The 23376-nt window shown below is 34.0% G+C and overlaps 1 protein-coding gene and 1 pseudogene across 1 annotated transcript; one reads left to right on the top strand and one right to left on the bottom strand.

The window, feature by feature from the left end:
• Positions 1-1905: 1905 nt before the first annotated feature.
• On the bottom strand, positions 1906-4210 carry LOC120091593 (cytochrome P450 CYP82D47-like). Its single transcript, XM_039049691.1, has 2 exons — positions 2716-4210; positions 1906-2607 (listed from the first exon to the last, which is right to left on the bottom strand). The coding sequence occupies exons 1-2, from the start codon at positions 3688-3690 to the stop codon at positions 1984-1986; spliced, it is 1599 nt and encodes a 532-aa protein (XP_038905619.1). The 5' UTR covers positions 3691-4210; the 3' UTR covers positions 1906-1983.
• A 6248-nt stretch (positions 4211-10458) lies between these two features.
• LOC120090831 lies at positions 10459-16038 on the top strand (annotated as a pseudogene).
• Positions 16039-23376: the final 7338 nt, after the last annotated feature.

The following is a 23376-nucleotide window of genomic DNA, read 5'->3' as shown; positions in this document are numbered from 1 at the left end:
CTTTAGTTAACGGTATTACAAAGAGAGATTATATATTTCGTAGTCCGGTCTTACACAAACTCATTGAATAGGATACTTCTATTTACATGTCTCCACATGAATGATTTGGATCAAATCGTTTGTAACATTTATAACATTTGTAATACATACAAAGTGGGTCACATCTATTGTATTACCAGGATAAGGCACCCAACCTTTTTTATATACTATAAACTTTTTAGGTTATTTCCTGAATGCGATCCGCTTGTATTTTAACCACATATCATTCAAGTTATATTAAATATCCTTGAATCTTAGTTTATTGAACTTGGATTATGCATGAAAATAAATAACACTTTATTTATTAGTAGATAAATGACATTTTATTTATTCAATAATTTGTCTACATTTACAGACGACAATATTTGTAGGACATAAATCTCAACAACGTCATCATCCAATTACAACGGTTCAATTTGTCATGCTATTTGGAATAACATATGTTGATAAACTCTTGATACACTAATGTTACACTTGAAAGTAAATTTCGAATGACTGGTTATTTACAATTGATATACTATAATAAATATACTTTTAAGAGACAGTGATATATTAATGATACAACAATGTCATGCTTGAGATGATTTTTGAATTGATGTTGATTTACTAATTAATATCCCAATGTTATACTTGAAATTTAATTGAGAATGAATGTAAGTGAAATACTACTTTATTTTTATAAGGTAATTGATATATTATTGATATATCGATATCAAACTTGAAATGAATTTAGAATGAGCGTTTGTTGATATACTTAAGATGATTGATTGATGATTACTAATATACTATTGATACGTCACAATTAAATTCTAAATTATTTTTAAATGAATATCGATAAATTGCTGATGCACTGATGTAACACTTAGTATTGTATTTTTAACGAATGATGATATGCTAGTGGTACACTAATGATCTACTTGAGATGCATTTTTGAACTAGTACTGATACCAAATGTTATTCTTTAAGCATATCATTTTGAATAATACTTCTTATTTGATATATCAACAATATCATTAATATATATGTTTTTTCTTCTCTAAATATAGTATATCAATCGGTCAATATACACGAAATATTAGATACATACATTTTACAATTTACTTATTAAATCAAATGAAATTTACATGTTGTCAAAATCATATAAAAATTTTGGAAATAAAACAAATTAATTGATATACTTTATATATTGCATATTAGTTGACAAAATTAATACAATTAAGATATACAATCAAAATTAGATAAACAAATTTTAAAATACAAAAAAATTAATGTCGGAGCATGAATCAAACCATCAAAATCAAATTAATCAAATGAAAACAACTCCATAATATAAGAACAAAACAAAATACAAAAACAACTTTCACCCTGATACAATTAATTAAAATCATGATACACGAGTTGCATAATTAAATAATGTACTTTATATATTGATACCTATCATTAATTTTACTAAAAATAAAAAATAAAAATAAATTAGAATAAATTTAAGGGAAATACTAAAAATAAAAAATAAAAATAAATTAGAATAAATTGAAGGGGTAAATACATTTTTAAAAACCAAAGTCATGACTTCAAACTTTTTTGTAATTACAGGTGTGACAATCACATAACAATTACATAAAAATCAGATAACAATCATATAACAATCATATAAAAATCAGATAACAATAAAATTTTCAGGCGAAAATTATTTGACATGTTTGCAAAAAAGTAAAACTTAGGGACGCACGCCCAATTTTTAATTTTTTTTTATGAAAGTTGCAATTGCCCCTAAATTTAATAGAAAAAAATTAATAATATTTGATTAAGAAAAAAATATAGATATATATATTTTAATAATTAAATGATTAACCTTTAATGGTCTAATATATTGGACCGACCCAAACCCAACACAAGCTCGTACTGCACTATTTCATTTTGTCTGTAATCATTTTTGAAGCTTAATCATAGATAAACTCGAGCAGAAAGACGCGGAGTTAAAACAACTTCAAGTGGGGTTGTTTTCATACTTGTTATTCCAACACTCTCTTCCATATTGATTAGCTCCTGAGATGGCCTTCCAATTTCAAACCCATGAAGCAAATTTGCAAGCGTTAGATGAATAACTTGGTTGGAAAACGAAACTCCTGGGCACATCCTTCGGCCTCTCCCAAATGGTATCAACTGGGGACTTTGTCCTGTAACATCGAAATCCTTATGTGTTGTAAGAAATCTCTCTGGTTGAAATTTATCAGGATTCTCCCATACAAGCGGGTCTTTTTGAAGCTTTTTGAGATTCACTATTAGACGTGTTCTTCTAGGAATGTGGTAACCAGAAACATTACAATCTTCCATGGCCTCATGGAAGGCAGCAAGTGGTGCAGCAGGGTACAAACGCATTGTTTCCTTCACAATAGCTTGAAGATACAATAAATTTTTTACATCCGACTCTACTACCAACCTCTCTCTACCTACTTGTTCATCTAGTTCAAGTTGGGCCTTCTTTAGTGTATCTTCATTATTGAGAAGTAAAGAAAGAGCCCATGTCATGGTTACTTGTGTAGTGTCTGCTCCACCCAATATTAAATTCTACACAACAAGTTCCAAAACATTCAATGATCGCTGATAGAATCATCCTATCCCAACATGCTTAAAAGTATAATTAAAACTTTAAATGTTTAAAATAAGAATGCTTACCAAACATGTAGATTTGGTTAGAGTACCAACATCATAGCCAGCAAGTTCTTCAACATCCCGAACTCTGGACAACATCACATCCATGAAGTCCTCTTCCTTGTGCTCTCCTTCGCCACAATTATTATAATCTCTCCTTTCCTCATGTTCTCTAAGCCATTTATCAAGTGTCTTGTCCAAAACTTTGGCAGTCTTTTTCATAGCCTTTTCATAGCCTCCCAAATCCAACCAACTCAAAAACGGAAACGAATCTGACGGAACAAAAGCCATAAACAATTCGAGAAAATCCCTTAGCGCCACTTGAAACTGCACTCCCTCAGCACCATCGTCGCCGCTCCCTTCATAAGCAGTTGAAAATGGCTTTCCAACCACCATTCTAAAAATGATGTTCAAAGTTAATTCTCCAAACCAATTCTTCATCTCCACCAACACTTTCTCGCCTCCCTTGACCACCCATAACTCATGAAGTTTGTTAATGGAGCTTTGAACCTCCGATCTGCGGATGTGTTGTAAAAGGTCAAGGCGGTGGTTAGAGAGAATTTCATGGGTGGTTATTTTGCGGATATGGCGCCATAATGGACCATATTGGGAGAATGCAAACATGGTATTATCGTAGCCCATATGCTTTGCGGCTACAACCTTGGGGCGAGAGGCAAATACTCTGTCGTTTGTTGTAAAACACTCTTTCGCTATTTCCCAATTGCTTACAACCACAGCTCTATGGCTTCCCATTTTCAGCGTAAAAATTGGTCCGTAAGCATCCGCCATTTTCTCCAAGATTTTGTATGTTGGTTCAGAGCCACCTAAGAGATGAAGATGGCCGATCACCGGCCAGGCGCCACCGACTTCCGGTGGGTGAAGTTTCTTCCGTTGTTGGGAATTGGATAGTAATCTTCTAGATAAAACCCAGAAGAGAGCATAGAGAAACAAGAGAAAACTGATTAACATCCCGAGTGCAGTTTTGGAAGGTGATTCCATTCGCTTTGGCTCTGTTTTTTGGTTTCTGCAAGTCGGAATATTTTGAATTATTTGCTTCAAATGCAACCCAATGAAGGATATATAAATAAATGGCTTCTTGAATCTACAAAATGAGATCTGAAAGTTATTCTCTTTTTTATAATAATCCTCTCAATTCGACCCTTTCATTAAAAAAATTAAAACGTGTTAGGTTTTTAATATTGCTTTTAGTTTGCTTAAAAAAAAAAAAGAAAAAGAAAAAGGAAAACAGAAAAGATTATTTCTGGTTCTTAGTAATTTAAGTTTAATAACATATAATAATTTTAGGGGTGATCATCCGGCCGAAGTGGTTTTGGACAAAAACTGTCGTCGACCACTGACAAATCCTATTTTTATCGGTTAGGTCCGACAGTTTACGGAGACGTTGAAGACGTCGGCCGGCCGCGTTGGCGATTTTGTCGGTTCCATATTTCCGATGAAATGAGAAAAAAAGTGAAAAAAGAGAATAGAGAAGAAAATAAAAAATAATGAAGATAGAGAAAAATTGACAAAGAAAAAACATGAAAGAAAAATAAGAGAGATAGAAGAAAGATAATGTACTTTATATATTGATACCTATCAATAATTTTACTAAAAATAAAAAATAAAAATAAATTAGAATAAATTTAAGGGAAATGTATGGTAAATACATTTTTAAAATCCAAAGCCATGAGTTCAACTTTTTGTAATTACAGGTGTGACAATCACGTAGTAATCAAATAAGAAAAATAAGAATTTGGTAGATTATCCTGAGAGATGGAAAGAAAAATAAGAGAGATAGAAGAAAGAAAAAGAAACAATGGAGATTGAGAAAAAAAAAAAGATGAAAAAAGAGGGAGGACAAGAAGAGAAATGGTGTAGTAAAAAAAGAGAAAAAAGAAAAGAAAGAATTTGGTAGGTTACCCAGAGAGTGTAAAAAAATTGAGAGGGTTTTCTTCGGAGTTGGGAGAGGATAAAATAGAGAGAGAATGTAATTAATTAATTGTTTTATAAATTCAAAGTGATTTTTTTTTTTTTTTTTTTTGAAAAACCACTAATAGTGCATGGTGTTGAGCATTAATGAGATATATCTTTACATGATTGTCAATTTTCCATCCTCTCATGTGTGCACGTTTTTTTAAAAAAATTAACTAACATGTAATATAATATTATATATATATTGAAGGGGTTGAATTTCTGAAGCAGAATCGCGACAAGAAGATCTAATGCTAACCCGTGAAGAAACACTTCTTCACGATTTCTTTAAATCTCACAGGATCCTGTAGTTTGTAATTGTATTGTACAAACATTTTATTTACTTAATAAAATATGAGATATTTTATTTGACATTTAGTAGCATTAAACCCACAAACGAATAAATTAACCTCCAAGGTTATCATCTATAGCTTAAACATACATGTGGATCATGTTTAAGTGATAACTTAAATGATCGTAGTAGATGGATATGGTTGGGTACCTTATCTTGGTGACACTACGAATATGGTCTGCTTTGTAGATGTTACAATTGTTGTAAAGTGCTACAAATGATCTGATCCTGATAATTCATGTGGAGACATGTGACCGGGGTATTTTATACAAAGGAGTTTGTATAAGACCAGACTACGAAATGACTAGTCTCATTATATAACGTCATTGATAATTGAGACTTACATTTCACCATGATATTCGAGATGAAATCAGTATCATTAATTCAATTTAACCAAAGGCAAATGAAATTTATAATACTTAAACAACAACTAAAACTAACATGTAGTTATAGCGGAACTAAGAGGTCGATCTACAAGAAACTTCTATTAATTAACAAGATTTGACTTTTGAATTCCAAATTGTAACAAATGGGGGAGGGGGGATTGTTGGTTTTAAAAAAACTAAGTAAAATCAAAATAAAAGCAATTATAACACAAACTTTCTTTTTTCTTTTTAGTAAAGATTCAATAGAAAGAGATTCTTGGGAAATCTTTATTAGCTAGGTTAATTCTATCATTAATCTTGAATAAATACATGAAAATTCAACATCCCATAATCGAATAGGGTAAAAATTCTAAAGATCCTATTAGCTAATTAACATGTATCATACCAATTAGCCCCAATCTAAGTAAAAAACACTTCAATTAAGCAAATTCATGTTAATTTCTTAGATTGCTTTGGAAACTAGGGTTCTCATGATTATGCATTCAAGAAACACTACAGAGTTAATTTCAAGAACGATTGTTTGAATGCTCCAACTTAAGAGATTTAAGAATTAATTTCAGAATAGAAGTCTGAAATAAATCAAGAAGACTTAATTTTGTAACCTATCTTACCATTATGCACGGTGCCAAACAAGATTTGCTAATAAGAAACTAATAGAATCAAGGCGTCAACTTTTGTCATTAATTTATATTCAAATTCAACTCAACAACATTCAAGGATGCAGAAAATCCAAGAAAATACGCAAAAGTTATCAAGAATTTTACCCTAGACTAGAAAATTCAAGACAATACACAAAAGTTCTCAAGCATTTGTTGGTGCATTCTGTCTTATAGCGTTGAGCTAGTATTGGGTATAGTTATGGAGAGAGCATTGCGACGCTCCGAGTGGTGCTGAAGCATGTTGAATTGGTTCAATTGAGAGGTAGAATGGTAATTTTCCAATTTATTTTCTTAAGTGATCCTGTTGACTCTATTAAGCTCCAAATTTCTCGTGATGACTCCAATGGTGTTGGGATTGGATTTTTACCTATAAAATAGATATTTTAAGCAAACAATTAACACAGGATTGAGGAGTTTAATACTAAGAAAATATTTCTTTTTAAAACTTATCAAAGTATCCCCAACTTAGTTCTTGGTCGTCCCGAGCAAGTTAAAAACTAGAAATATGCATTTATTCAAGCAAAATGTGAATTTGTTTATTTGTTCGTTGTTTGTTCAAACTTTCATTCACTCATTCAAATTGTCTATACATTCAATTGACTTACACAAAAATATTATTCTCATATCTTTTCTCAACAATCAAGAAAGTGATGATACAAATAAGCAATTAGAAATTTAACTTTTGCTAACAAAGAGTTGAAACTTGTTTTTGAAAAGAAAAAGTTTTTTTCTAGCAAAATTATGAAAGAAAGGAGTGCAAAGTTTTAGTTTATTTAATAGTCTAAGGCTAGTGGAAAGATTCTATATAACTCTCAATTCTAACTTAGTTATCAGTCTAAGATATACCTAAACTTGCAAAAAAAGAGAGACAATTCCAAGACAAGAGTGCCTTTTATAACCTCACGAACACAAATCTTGATTGGCATTTATTTTACTTAGAGGAATAGCTTTCACATTCACACCGTTGCGAACCTATCACTCTTTTCTTGTGGGCCCTAACAAGACACGATGGAGACAGCTCTTTTCACCTCTATCCATGCATACACACACGCGTTAGTGAAAGTTATGTTATTTTGCAAGCTTGCTTTAATTTTTTTATTACTAGCAACCTTTTCTTTTTGTTAACACTAGGCCACTTTTATTCCTCTTTGTCGAGACTTGCTTCTAAAACAAGTTGGCTGTTCTCAAGACCAAAAGTTGTCCTATCGGGATGACAACAAAAAAATTAAGTAGACATTACATTTCTAAAAGTCTAGGATTCTAAATAAATCTAAAAGCTAAGTATTCGTTTTTTTATGAAATTAAAAGGAAAAGAATTTTTTTTTTTTGAAAAATGGTTCCAAAATTTTGTTAAAAATGTTCAAAAGGTCTAAAATTTTGTTTATTTCTTTACTAAAAACAGTGCGTCATCAAAATTTCATCGATGGAAAAGAAATGATTGTATAAATCAAATGACGGTAAAACAAAATTAATGTGATTCTTTTATTGTGTGTTTTCATGCATTCAATCATTCACGCATTTATTCATTCAAAGCAAAATAGTCTTTTGGAGCATTAAGAATCCAATGATTATGTTTTCAGAGAATCAAAGTTATGCTATCAAAATGTAGCTAAGCCTCAAATATATCAGGATACGTCAATTCAGAGTCTCAAAATTTCATCAAGATAACAAAATATCAAAATGAAAAAAATCAAAATTTAAATCTAACCCGAGCTCAGATGCTCAAGGGTTCCGCACATGCATTTATATATCATTATAGGACAAAAAAATTTAAGTAAGACTCATTTTTCTATAAAAAAAATATAAAAAACATTCAAGCAATATTTCCACCTCAACTTAAAAATTGAACATTGTCCTAAACGTTTAAGCGGTTCAAGGAAAAAAAAATATATATATATACTTTCAGAGCGACCAAGAAACTCTATGACCAAGTTTTCTTCACATTGCATTACACCGTTTTTTTTTTATTATTGTCTTACATAATTGAAAATGGTGGAAATCAGGAATCTAGAAATGACATACCCCACCACAGATTACAATACCTAACGTAGGATATGGGATGTCATCAATATATAACCATAAAATCTGTTGACAGACTTAGAACAACAAAACATATTTATCAAAATAGATGGCAACTAAAAACTTGCTTAATAAATATTATTATAAATATCGATAGAGTTTCTCATGAAATTTGAGTAAAATAGGCTATGTATAAACACTTTCAAAATATTTTGTTATATGTACAAAAACATCTATCAATTTCGATCTTTATAATGTATCTACCGAGATGTATAAACTAAAATTTTTGATATCAACATCTTCGTGGGCCATTCAAGAAGTTATAAATTGTCATATCAAACTTGTAACATCCGGATCAAATTTTAGATCATGACAATGCATGTGCATTTTATTTTAATGTTATTTTCGCTTTTTATTGAGGCCTTATCTCTTAGTTTATTAGGCTGAGAAAATTATTGATTTAGAAAATTATATTTTAGTAAATTTTGTCCATTAGTGTGACAATAATTGAGAAGACAAGTCAAAATTGTTCTCATATTATTAACAAGTAAAATGTGATCATCGATTAGAAAAATAAAATCACATTGAACAATAGACTATTTTTTGTCATTCCGTTCCTATCATTTCACTTTATTCACGAAACCCAATCTCATTCTCATCAAACCTCACTAAAGGGAATGATTTGAGAATATAGGTTTGCTTGAGCTGATTGCACTTTTCAGTTTTCATCCCTTCATCGGTGCCTATTATTTGTTCGATAATAAATATTTAGAAAAACATATCTTTAGTTTTGTTCTTTTATCTATTTTGAAATAAAAGTTATCTAACACATAGCCACCACTACAAGAATTTTGGACTTTAATATTGGCCGTAAAAAATGAAATCGGATGTATAATGTTGGTTTTTTTTTTTAAAGCGGATCTTTAATGTCAATTTTAAACCGACACTGTAAGGGTACCAACGGACATTGTAGGGGTACCCTTAATGTCGGTTTTAAACCGACATTAAAAATCCACTTAATTTATCCTCTCACTTTCTATTTTCCCCCAATTTTTTTTCATTTCCCTATTCACTCTCCCCCTTTTTTCTTTTTCCTCTCATTCTCATACTTCCCTCCTCAACCCTCTTTTTTCTCCCTTCTTTCTTCTAAACCCTTGCCATTCGTCCGTCGATCGTGGGTGAAGAGTCTGTCATGGTGCAGATATGGCCTCCTTGTAGATCTGTTCATCGTGCAACCTGCGCCGCCGCACCCAATCGCCTGGATATGCTACTCATTCTGTCGGATCTATTGCTCATTCTGCTCGGATCTACTGCTCGTTTCACCGAAGCGCCATAGCCATGTGCCGTTATTCGCATATCTCCGTCGCACGCGCCGCCAAGTTCGTTCTTGGCCAAAAATCCCCGTAATTTTCACTACTCTACTTTTCAATTTTTCAATTTGGCCGAAAAGGAATCCATCGGAAAGAAAAAAGTTAATAAATACCTTTTAACTTTTGAAAATAGAGCTCTAACAAATGAGATCAAAGATTTTTGTGATAGTTGCAAGCCAACAAATTGGGACTTGCACCCAAACCTCCAACGCTCACACCATCAGCGGCAAACCAGGTCCTCTCATCCCTTGCTCCAACAAGCATATTTCCATTGTTCCCCTTCAAAATTTCTAATATTACATGCAATCTTCAAACTCTCATTCCTAATTCGACTTTAACATTAATTTGATGGGCTGTAAAGAAGTTTTTAGATGAATAAATATATAAGAGCTCCTTTGTCTTTTATGATAGTGTGACAAAATATTGTAGAGCTCCTAAAAAAAGCAACTGTTTTACATATAGCACTTTTCAGCTTGTCATAGATGAGGCTAAAATATATAGTGATGTATTTTATTTAGTAAGAACAATTGCTTCAGACTAACTAAAGAAAATGTAAAACATACCATCATTTGGTAGCTTTTATTCAAGTTCTTATTGTTAGTTTCTATTGCCTTTTGGTCTTGTCACAATTGAATATTGTTTTGCTGATTTTTCATGTTTGCTGTTAATACCTTGCCTACTTGTTTTTTATTATCTGTGTGAGTTTCTGTACTGTTATTGACTATAGTTCTTCTATGTCTTTCATCTTGAGCAAGCTTTAATGAGTATTCTTTTATGGATTTATCTTTTCCAGTTGATATTGGATAATGTTCTCTTGCTTCCCTCAAGTAGCCAAACGATTATAGGTAAGCCAACAGTACCAAGTGCAGTTGTGCAACTCCTTTAGTTGGTGGAGTTCAATTGGAGTGTCTCTTTGTTCTTGTTTTCTATCCCTAAAACTTGTCTGTGGATTTTTTTTTTAGTTTCTTTGTTGTTTGATTGTGGAGAAAAGACATCAAGAAAGAGGCAAAATGGGTATGTTTCTATAGTGGCCACTTTGAACAAGTGGAAGAAGAAATAGGTAAAATGGGTATTTGGGTTTGTTTACTTCAAGATTTTTGTTCTAGTTTAGTACTTCAAAACTCTCCTTCTAAGTTTCTTCAGACATTCTTCACATAGGGTAGTATAGGGATTTGTGGAGTCATTTAGCAATTTTTGAGAAATAGAAGTGTTATGTAATTGTTTCTATTATTGTTTCATAATAATTTATGAACTTGAAGAAGCAACAAAATTTAATTTCGTATTAGAGAAAATATATTTTTCCAAATACTATAGGTCTTGAAGAACATCGCTTGGAGAAGAGCAAATTTCAAGAACATCATTTTGATGTTTATGAGAAATGCAAGAACGGAGAGGTATTTTCTTAACTTAGTTATGTGTAAATCCTGATCTATTGATTGATTGTTGGATGTTTAGATTTTGTTATTATTCCATAGAACTACATGTTAGAATTGTGATATGTTTCCATCTATTAGATATTTTATTCATTGTTAGCTTTTCTTGAAGTATTTATAGAAAGAGTCTAACTCTAAGGACACGAGTCTCGAAATATATCTGAAATTAATCTTTAGAATTCTCGTTTCTTATTTGATAGATGGTTGTTAAGAGTTCTCCTTTCTTATGATAACTACTTATGTTTGTTGGCTTTTGAGATCACTTCTTTCTGTAGATGGTTTATTAGGATATTTGTTTGGATTGATGAAATTTTGAACTTTGCTGAGTTTTTGTTTTTTGGCTTTTCTTTTCATTGATAGGAACTGAGTCCATGAATCTGGAGGTATAAGATCGAATGCCCATGTGACAACTTTTAAGATTTGAAGTCAAGTGAGTAATCAGATCTGAGTTTTTGTAAATCATTATTGTTTATGTTTGAATATCTGAAGAAACCTACAAAGAGAGTTTATGTAAATCATTGTTGTTTTTGTGACAACTTTTGAGATTTGAAGTACATTGTGAGCTAAATTTGCTTATTGATGTATGTGTTCTTGAATATTCATTTTTTGGGAATTCTGATAGTTCTGTTGAGAACAAGTGGTTGTGGAATATTATTGGGAGTGTGTTTCTTTGAACAGGTTCAAGGTAATTTTTTTGTTTTGTTGTGGTAGCATCGTTATGCTACCAAAAATTTTTCATCGTCTTCATAGCTCATATCAAGGTAACCAAGCTTCTCTTCTTCAAGATCTTAAAAAAGAAGATTCTCTCATTTATTCAACTATTGAGTTTTCTTGTTTTGCAGGTGCAACAAAGGAGTAAAGATTTGGTATCACAACCTCTTTATGCTTTTTCTTGGGGAACTCTATATCCAACACATTCAATACAAGAATTTTTCCTTGAATGTACCAATATGCACATTCCCAATAAACATTGTTAGTTGAATATAAATTCTAATCACATTTTCACTTTCAATCCTTTGTCTGAAACGTTTGATGTTTGTGATTGTATGAACAACAATGGTCAGACAAAGATGCCTATAACCAGACATTGCTGAAGCTGGGGGGTCTGTTCAAGAAGAATTATGAAGGGATCCATACTTACCAAGTGGAGAGGGATAGTAAACTGGCTGAGAAAATTCTTGTAGCTGGTCCAATTTTGTAATAAAATGGTAAATGAAGCTCTTCAAGAATTTGGATGATATCATGAAATGATTGGTGTTGGGTGGATTTTACAAATGTAAGTGTGAAAGTTTCAAAGTTGAGAGGTTTTATTCATAAACAAGATATCAATCTTTCTTCCATGTGTAGAAGTTTTTTTTCCCATTAGGCATCGATTCTCGTTTCTCGCAAGTACTGCTCGACCTATGATGGTTAATGTTTGGAATGGAAATTTTACCCTACAACCCAGATGTTAAAGTGTCACGTAGGCACTTGGGTATATGGTTTGTCAGTGTGACAAGTTTATAGTTTTGTGGTAACTTTGTGATTATGAAAGTTTGTTCCTTTTTTTTTTTTAATCAACTTAAGAATTAAACATGACATATTTTAAGCCTCAGTCACTTTGGTAATGTAAATAGGTCAAAGAGCATTATTTAATTTGAAAGATTGGATAAAAGACAAGGTATGAGTTCCTACCCCATGTTTATACAATGTAACATTTATAATTGTGCTACTAGTTAAGATAAATATGATATGTTACTTATTTGTAAGTTTTGAGGCTATATTAATTGTTTTGGCTTCTTTCTTAGACACTTGGATGTATAGTTTGTGGGTGTGACATGTTTATAGTTTCGTGGTTACTTTGTGATTATGAAAGCTTGTTTGCTTGTTTCTACCTATTTGATCCATTGCTCAATCTTATTTAATTATGATATAAACTTTGGAATTCTTTTTTGTTATGCGTTGGATTTTGACCATTATGACTTTGTACTGATTGTGTGTGTATTTTGCATATTAAGTTGTGAAGGTTTTGCACATTGCTAGGCGTTTGAAGAGCAAAGAGCATTACATCATTACTTCTGACTGGAAGAAGAACGAACACATGATAGAGGATATGTTCTACCATGAATTTCATCTTGTTGATCTCAGAGAAAGTTGACCATGTCTATAATCTGGCTGCTAATATGGGTGGTATGGGCTTCATCCAATTCAATCACTCTGTTATTATGTATAATAACACCATGATCAGCTTAAATATGCAAGCTACAAGAATCAATGGAGTTAAGAGGTTAGTTTTGAAGGAAACTTTTCTCAATTCATGGTGTTTAGGCATGCTTTTGATCTTTAAGGGTACAAGGTTGGTTGGTCAATGTTTTTATGCATTATAGTTATGGTTTGTCGGGGGGGGGGGGGGGGGGGGGGGTTATGAAATGAGCTAGAAATTTTTTAAATAGAAATATTTTGTAATTCTAAATATTTTTAATCTGAGTTATTCCCTCCTTTGTTGTTGATTTTGTGACTACCAATGGGAAAGGAAATACCCAACATATAATTTGATCTTCTATAATGTGAGTGCAGGTTTTTCTATGCTTCTAATGCTTGCATCTACGCTGAATTTAAGCAATTGGAAACTAATGTGAGCTTGAAAGAGTCAGATGCTTGGCCTACTAAGGTTCATATATACTTATGTGTTAATGATTTTGAAACAAAATAACTATTAGATATGTGCTTATAAAACCGTGTTAACGTTTGTTTCGTAGCCCCAAGATGCTTATGGTTTGGAGAAGCTTGCTATAAGGAAGTTGTGCAAACATTATATTAGGATTGGTGTCCTAATTCTCCCGGAGTCTCGAAGTTTGTAATATGTACACATTGTTATCAATAAAGTAAGAGTTGTTTTATTTGACATTTACTCATATCCAATAAACAAAGCTCCATGGTTATTGTATGTAAACTTATGCATGTATATGTGATATACAAGTGGATCATGCCTTAAGTGATAATCAAAATAGGTCTGTAGTATAAGGATTAAGGAGGGATACCTGATCCTGGTGACACTACGGATATGGCCTACTTTGTAGAGGTTTGCAAGTGTTGTGAACTACTACAGATGGTAGATCCTGACCATTTATGTGGAAACATGCAAGCGGAGGTGTCCTATACAAAGAGTTTGTATAAGAACAGGCCATGAGATGATTCGTCTCTATATATAACGCCGTTGATACTTGAGACTTACATCTTACCTAAACGACCATAGGTGACATGAGCTCAATCCTGAGTGTTTTGGGAACTCCCGCCTTTAAGGGCAGTCCTTTGATTAGTATGGGTGAGAGTGGCCAAATTCCCAACTCAACATGTCTACCTTTTTAGGGACTTGTCTGATTTGGGAGCTGGGAACTCAGTTACACAAGATGAAATTCACTCCTTCCCTGAAGCAGGGGTAAGTAGATAGATTGCTCTTTTAAGGGCTGATTTCAGGGCTTGAACATAGTGACCATAGCTTCTCTTTCGAAGAGGAGACTTAATCATAGTAGGACTATGACTTATGTTCATTAGAGGGATCAGTGGTACTTAATGACTTATATGTAACTACAGGGGCATAACGGTTATTGGCCCAGCTGTACTTATGAGCGATCTGTGAAAGGTTATCGTACTTTTGATTGGTTGATATGGACACATAATATATATGTAGTAAGGAGAGTTCATTTGTTGGTCTTTAGTGGAGTGCCTGGCAGTTAATGGATGGTGGATCCCGTGATTAAAGAGTTTGGTCAGTTATTCACGTACCGTTGGTGCTTCGAGCTACAGGTCCATAAGGTCCCCTTGGTAGCTCAATGGATTCAAGTTGAGAATCAATTCTTGGTGTTGATTTGAAATGTTCAAATTGACAAGAGGAAATCCGATTATATATGATATGATCGATATGATGTATGAGGTACATCAAGTGGAGGATTAAGTAAATGAGATTTACATTAAGTACCATGAAATAGAAAAAGAACTATGGTTTATATGTTTCATGAGATGAAATATTAAAATTATAGGTTATAAATATATTATGGTAGGTTGGTTATCATATATATTTATAATAATATTAATTATTGGATAATTATGTCTTTTTTTCTAATAACTAATTGAGTGGGGGGTTATTGTTGGTTTCATGATAACCATAAGATAAAAGAAAAAATGTTTTCCTAAATTTAGAAGATGTTATGAGAGTTTCTATTCTCGAAAAAAACTCACGGAAAGGATGTCAAATGAATAGGATTCACTAAACGATAGCTGAAGAAAGATTAAACGATCGTGGAGTGACATTACATGATAGTTCACTCAACTAACCATTAGCTAAACGATCGTGGAGCATTTGTTAAACATTGGGCATCGTCTATACGATAGACTTCGGTCATCTCTCACTTGCTCAATCATTTACATGATTGTTATTCCTCCAGTCTATTCCTTAAACCGAGTCCACACAAAGCCCACACTTCTGGATTCTCACACCGAGAATACCAAGGTAGCCATTGTGGTGGTGTCTTACTCAACTCGACTATGTCGAGGTTTTTGGAGGCCGTTCGTTGAGTTCGTAGTGTTCATGTAGTGCTTGCTGATTAATCATGTTGTGTTGTGGTCGCTACGTTAGAGTGTTCGTGTGTTGCAGTCTTGGAGATTGTTCGAGCGTTCGGGATTGAGGGAGATTAAAGATGAGTCTTCAAAGGTATGATATTCTTTCCCTTGATCTTATTGTAAAGCATGCTGTAATTTTGTATTGTGCATGACTTGTAAGTTTCCATTTCATTATTGTAATTGTATATGTTCAAATAAAAATGGAATTTGGAATGATCATTCTGCTGCTCATGGAAATCCTCATGTTCGATTTCCTTCACATTATACTAAGAATTTCGGCATTGAGTGCCGAATTGGGAGGTTCCACAATATTTATGGTCCATTTGTAACATGGAAAGGTAGATCCAAATGCAAGAAATGGTTATGTTATCTCTATACAATTCATAGAGTAAGATCAAATGCTATCGATTCATTCATATAGGTGGAAGGGAAAATGCTCCTGCTGCATTCTATAGAAAGGCCCTCACTTCTGTAAACAAGTTTGAGATGTGGGGAGATGGTCTTCAAACAAGATCTTTCACTTTCATTGATGAATGAGTAGAAGGTGTTCTAAGGTAAGAAAGCTCAATTGTTGTAAATTCCATGTTTAAAATTTGTTCTTTCTTGGATTTGGTATAATCTTAAGCACCTCAAGAGTTTCAAAGGTGGAAAGAGTTTGAGACATTTGGAGATACCCTTCAAGGACTTTGGGATTAGTTGGGGTGGGCTATGTACATAATGTAATAGGAAAATAACCTTAGTTTAAGTAGTTTTTGGCTTATTAGTTTCAGCTCAATTCTAGCTAAGGGAAAATAATTAGTGTATATTTTGTGTTATGAGCAACTTCTGTATATAAACTTTGAAAGGTTGGAATTGTATATTAAGTTTGTGAAGATCTGCAACATTGAAGAACAAATGGTATATTTTCCTGATGTTCAACATTCTTTAATATGTTTTTTAAGTTCTTATTATATGTTGTTTGCCCATTTTTCTCTACTTGCAGGAAGTCATGCTTTCAATTTGGGCCGAATCTATGGTGGATGGTGGAGAGAACATAACGAAGGAGCAATTGAAAGACTATTGGGAAAATACTATATAATGACAACAAGTGTGTGTGCACATTTGTTTTTTTATTTTGTTTTTGTTTTTGTTTTTGTTTTTGTTTTTTTTTTTTTTTGGGGGGGGGGGGGATATTTACAAGTTTTAGTTTGTATTTTCTAGTTTAAAAGTAAGTTCTCGCTCTTGTTTGGATCAAAATTTTAATTTTTTTATATAACGCTTATGAGTTTTGATAATTTGTTAATTACCTTGGTTTTAGAGTTAAATTATCATCTCCAATTCCTCTTTTATAACTTATTATTATGGATTTGTGAAAGCAATTAAGGATTTATTTTGTGCATGTACAGGTTGATTACCTTGGTTTTAGGGACGTGTCATTTTTAACTTTGTGATCGATATTAAAAATGGATTGGACAATAATTATATCGAATACACGGACAATAATTCTGGACAATAATTGAAAAAACGGACATGGTATTTATAAAAAATGAACAATAATTGAAAAAAATGGACATTAATTTTGGGCTTTAATGTTGGTTTAAAACCGACATTAAAGATAGTGTTATTAAAGCCCTTTAATATCGGTTTTAAACCAACATTGTACACCCTCTTCAACCGACATTAAAGCCTAGAATTCTTGTAGTGGATAATTTTTATTCAGGATGTTATAGCAATTCAAAACACATTAGAGATAAACAAAGAAGGAATAAAATAAGAACAAAAACACATAGTTTGGTAACCCAGTTCGGTGCAAATTTACCTACAATTTAGGGGTGCCAAGGAAAGATAACTTCACTAATATAATGTCAAGCAATTACGACGTTGTACATGTTTGTAAATAGATCAAAATTACAACAACGAGTGAAAAAGCTTAACTCTTTTAATGATCTCATAAGCTCCCCCTGAGTATGAGACTCCCTCTCAATGAAATTTAGACTCCTCTAAGTATGTGAATATTAGTGAATGATTACTTAAGCTCCCTCTAACTATGAGACCCCCTCTCACCAAAACTTTATCTTTCTACCTTCAAATGAATACCACTTCATTTGATGAACTTAGGCTCCTTCTAAGTTTGAGGATCCCTTCTCAAGTTGTAGTAGAACGACTCGGCAAGAACTTGAGAGACACTCAAGATCTACAATAGAAAAACCTTCATAGTTGCAAGATTGACACACTTGTGATTTCCTTTGACATGACCATAAAAATAATAACTATAATATTCTTTTGAACGACCAACTAAAAACTGAAGCAATACCTTCTTACATATGCACAATGAAAAAAATGCAAAGAGAGAACCTTAAAATAGATTTGACAATGTTCAGAAAAAGGAAAGAAAATTGAAAGAATAAATAGCTAGGATTTTTTAGACAATGAAAAAAATATTAGGGAGAACCAATAATCTAAGGGAGAACATACTACCTAGAACAACAATTGTAACGACATCCTGAAGGACAAACCAATATACAAAATGACAAATGTCACAGAGAATACCAACCACCACACTCTTAAACAAATATAGCCAATATCAAATAAAATCTCTAACAAACTCCCTTTTTTACTATTAATTTTTAAGGAGAGGCAATCTAGTCACACACATTACAAGCTGTTACAGAAAGACTCGAAAATAAGAACATCGTTGCAGGCAGTTGAACTGTTGTCGACATCTTTCTGTTATGTGTTGTAATCACCAGAGCTTCATCGTTGACTATACGCCTGCATATAAAAAGAAAACGAATGTGAGATGAATGAAAAGGAGAGAATAAGAAAACGAGAGAGTAAGACATTCGTCCTATAATGACTTTGAAGAAGAAGTAATAAAAGGGACCCTCCTGATTTGCACAGTGGATGTAGGCGTTTGGCCGAACCACTTAAACTTCTATGTCTTTTCTCTCTAACTCTACGATCGTTTAGCATTTACTAAAGTCTCATTTACATGATCATGTAATTCCTATCGCTTCGTGTACTCGATCGTTTAGCTTCGCGTCCAATCGTCTATACGATCGTTTAGCTCATCAGTTGTTGTCTACAGAATCGTCTAGCTCCAATCAACTGTTGTCTACATGATCATTTTGTGCTTCATCCTATCGTTTACATAATTGAACTATTGTTTAGTTCTTGGAGCTTCATCTACACGATTGAGCTGTCATTTGTTAAATGATAGAAGAATTTCAAGCCTCGAGCATATAGCCTCCCTTGACATTTGGATTGTTCTTTACCGTTAATTTTGAGTAATTTGTGATTGTGAACGTGAAGATCATAGCCATTTGGGACACCAAGTAGTATCAGAGCTCAGTGAATAGTTTAAGATAGATCCAAGATTTGAATTCTTGCATACTTCGTTTCCTAATAGTCAATCTTGAAGATCAAGAATGGAAACTACCATATATGAAATTGAGAAGTTCAATGGTAAGACAAACTTTGAATTATGGAAAGCGAAAATTAAAGCAATCTTGGGATAGCAGAAGGCTCTACTGGCCATTACGGACCCTGCAAAGTACCCAGAAACACTCATTGAGGCAGAGAAAGAGACAATTGAGGTAAACGCATATGGAACCATTGTCTTGAATGTCACAGACAACGTTTTGAGGCAGATTGCAGACCAGCCTATTGCGTATGTGATAACTGGCAGAAATGCACGTTATTACAGTGCTAAGTTATAAAACAATGCAGGATTACGATGATAAAAATATACAAGATTGAGTCCAAAAAAGCATTAAATTCATAATATTGCGGTTGCATGCGTTCATCGCATTAAAACAACTAACTTGTGTATTTTTGTGCAGAATATGCGTTGACGAAAGGAAGAAAATGCGATCTAAAGAAATCAACGGTCGAGCGCATCAAGAGATTGCGTTAACGCAAGGCTATGCGATCATTTACGCTCGCGATTATCTACTCAAGAAGGTTGCCGCATACAGCCGGTGCATCCTGGATGGGCCTATTGCAGTCGTTCGCCAAGAGCATGGGGTGTGTCATGATGTTATTTGCATTTTCTGCTCTGTCTTCTAATTGTTCCACTATGTTGGGATTTCTCTCTTGTTGTTGATGTCGGCGGTTGTCTCTTCTTCTTCTTCAGAAATTTCTCTCAATCTCTAGGTCGTAGTTGGGCTCCGGAACTTATCCTTTGCTCATATGACACCCACTTCTTCCCTTACCAAAGAAGAGACAGTCACAGAGATGGAAAGCTGCAAAGAAAATAAAAAAGTTACCGTTAGCACAATATGTACTGCCGTAGTCTCCGGCAACGGCGCCAAAAACTTGATGGGCTGTAAACGCGATGAAATAATGGTATGAAATTGCGGTGGTGAATTATGAATTGCACATGCAAGTTTTCCTAGTAAAATCCAAGTATAAATCCTACTGGATTTCCTAGTAAGCCCAGGGTCGAACACAGAGACTACTGAGACACTATGCATTAGTAAATTTTGATTCCTTTGCGGTGGCGAAAATCAAATAAGTTTGTTTGGTATTTTGTTTTAAGTATAAATTCTATGCAACGAAATTGAGTAAAGAGTTGATGACAGCAAAAGTTACAATAAGTATGCAGGAAACGGGTTGAGAAGGGATTTAGCTAACACTTCCTAAGATTTCATTCAAGCTATGCGATCATGCTACACACACACAACAGTAAATCATCTTCCAATACAAATTCCATAGTTATTATTTCTAGGACGCATGCGATATATACGATGATGACTTATTCCTAAGTCTCTATTCTTGTCTATGTGATGATGAATGATGCACACATACACAAGGTGACCACATACTATCATATCATATCTCTATGGTGCATGCGATGTGTTAATAGCAAACAAAACTTATTCCTATGTTTCTATCTCTTGCTTATACGGTTCTAATCTCTCTCCCGAACCTAGATTCTAATATGACTTTCCTAAGCCTAGATTCTATCCTTAGACCACCCTCCTGAGCATCTTTAAAGGACGAATGACGCATACATATTATAAGATGATCACATAAAGTGAAGATCTCTGGTCATGCTAGCTAAGTATTTCTCAACCTATTCAGAAATTTAGTTACTCATGTGAAATGTGAAGAGATTGAACAGATGTTGAGATGAAAACTCCATTTTATAACTAAAGTCAAAATTCAAAACAATAATGGAAAGTAGGGATAAGAAGCCTGGTAGCAATGTCTTGCTTCCCGAGGCTTTTACACTGTCTTTTACTCTACTCTGCCCAAAAGAATGTTCTTGCTTCCACAAGTGTAGACCCTCTCTTCGTTTACAGTGCCTCCCAGCAGTCTTTCGAGCTTCCTAAGAGTTATCTCTAGGCGTCCTCTTCTCTTCACTCGCCTCCGCCTTCTTCTAAGTGTAAGAAAACTATGAACAACGGCTAACTATCTTCTATATGGCGAACTCTCTATATGGCTAAGCTTGTTTATCGATGGTGGCCTTTGGTATTTATGGACATCAAGGTGAAGAAGTTTTTCTCTCTATTGATTGCAATGATGGGAGGTCATTAAGTCTTCTATCTAATGCGTCGATTAATGTTCACTGAAAAGTTAAGTGTACTTGCTACAGTGTGTCGTTAACAGCTTGTCAACTTAATTCGGATTCGACCGTCGCCAGCTTTCCCTCCCATCATGATTTATTATGCTTTCACCTTGATGCATCATCCTTATTTGGCCACCTTCTTGAACAAATCTTCGTGAGCGCATACGATCGCTTAGCTTTGCGGTTGCAATCTTCTATTGTGCTCGGGTGCCAAATTCCTTGGACCGCAATTTTCTTTGCGCCAATGCATTTTTCTGCACAAAAAAGGTAAATTAGCTGCTTTAATGCGATGGGTGCATGCGATCCCAACATTCTCAACTTAAAACTATCGGACACGATTTTGCATATTTTTACCGTCGCATTCCCACATTGTTTTATATCTTTACGTTGTAATAATGTGCATTTTTGCCCGTTACAAATCTCCATGCTTCGAAACTTCATCACGAACGACTCAACAAACTCAAACACTTTGAATTACAGACTCGGTTGCTTGTTAATTATGCCCAAAAATGCTAGGGCCCTTGCAAATTAACACTTTGTAATCGAAAAGAAAGCTTTAAACAGAGGCAATTAAACCCATAAACATTCATCAACAACCATCCACAAACACATTTAACACTTAAATGCAATGTAGAAAACCCACCACGACTGTAAAGGATGTTCAAAATAGAAATGGGATTTGGAATATCTGAAAAACCTGGCTCTGATACCAATTGAAGGAAATCAGACATGAGGATTTCCATGAGCAGCGGAAGAATTGTTCCAAATTTCATTCAAAATTGAACAACAACAATTACAGTCCAAGAACGAAAACTAATAGGTCATGCATAACAAGAAATTACAACATACTTACAAAGAGGATTAAAGGATAGAGTATGCATACCTTTGAAGAACCATTCTTTAAACTCCCCCGATCAATTTACAAGTGTCCACAACAACACAGCCCTTGAACGCAACGACCGGTGCAACAAGATCACAAGCATGAACATAATGAACACAATGACCATGAACCCAACAAACGACCTTCAGATCCTCGAAATCAATCGAGTTGAGTGAGAACACCACCACAATGGTTACCTTGGTATTCTCGATGTGAGAATCTAGGAGTTGTGGGCTCTGTATGGACTTGGTCAGAGGAAGAGACTGGAGGACAACAATCGTGTAGACGATCAAGCAAGTGGGAGATAGGAAGTTATCTATCGTATAGACGATATGCTCGATCGTGTTGTAAATGAAAGCCTATCATATAGAAAATGCCACACGATCATTTAGCTATAACCAGCTGATGAACTATCATATAGTTGATGATGGGAAATTGGAAACCAATTTTACTCGACGGCCAACTTCCTTTGGATGCGTTATGTGATGTATGTTCCTGAGATATGCGTTGATAGTCATGCTTCGATGGTCATGCGTTGGAATGAATATGCATTAATAAATGTATGCGATGACCATGCGTTCTGCCACAAGTTTTCTTACGTTCATGCCAAGTATAACATGAACGCAAGTTTCTCAGGTAATCTGAGGTCGAACACAGGGACTTGTAACTATATGTTTATGGTGATGTGCATGCGACGGTTTAAATAAAAGAATGGAGGGGATGTTGCTAAGTTAATCCTACTCCTACTTCTATCTATCAGACAATGCAATGAGAATATGCATGGAAGGTAGAGATGCGACAAACCTTGACATGAAATTAATGTGTGGAAAAATAGATAAAATGCGGAGATGTTTTCATTGCAAAACTTAAGAGTGATCGCAAGGGCAACCCTAGTCAACGCAATCAATGCAATCAGGCTACAACCATACACGACAAGTCATTTTTCAATGGAAATGCAGTGCTCCTAATTCTAGGACACATGTGTTGAATGCAAAAGTGTCCATAGAGCTTATTCCTAAGTCTCTACTTTTGTCCTATGTGATGATGCAAAATGAATGAAAGCAAGGTGATCGGATTTAATCGTATCCTATCTCTAGGATGCATGTGATGCGTTAGTAACAAATAGTGTTCATTCCTAAGTGCCTATCTCTTGCATTATGTGTTCTAATCTGGCTCTCTCAAGCCTAGATTCTGACCTGACCTTCCCAAGCCTAGATCCTGTCCTTAGACTACCCTCCCGAGTATCCCTAATGGACGAATGAAGCATACATAATACAAGACAATCGCACAAACTTTGTTGACCTAAGATTGTTACTATCCCTAGTGAACAATGCATACCTTACTTAATGCGTCCAACCACTTACCCTCTCGGGCAGTTGATTGTTTCTGACTTTACTCATAAGATTACTCACATACTCGCACAACGCACACCTCTTGGTGGGTTGCTACATGTTTCATATCCCTA

Source organism: Benincasa hispida, chromosome 11, assembly GCF_009727055.1.
Source record: "Benincasa hispida cultivar B227 chromosome 11, ASM972705v1, whole genome shotgun sequence".
NCBI lineage: Eukaryota > Viridiplantae > Streptophyta > Magnoliopsida > Cucurbitales > Cucurbitaceae > Benincasa > Benincasa hispida.
Note: the sequence above shows the minus strand (reverse complement) of the source record. Positions and strands in the feature narration are given on the sequence as shown.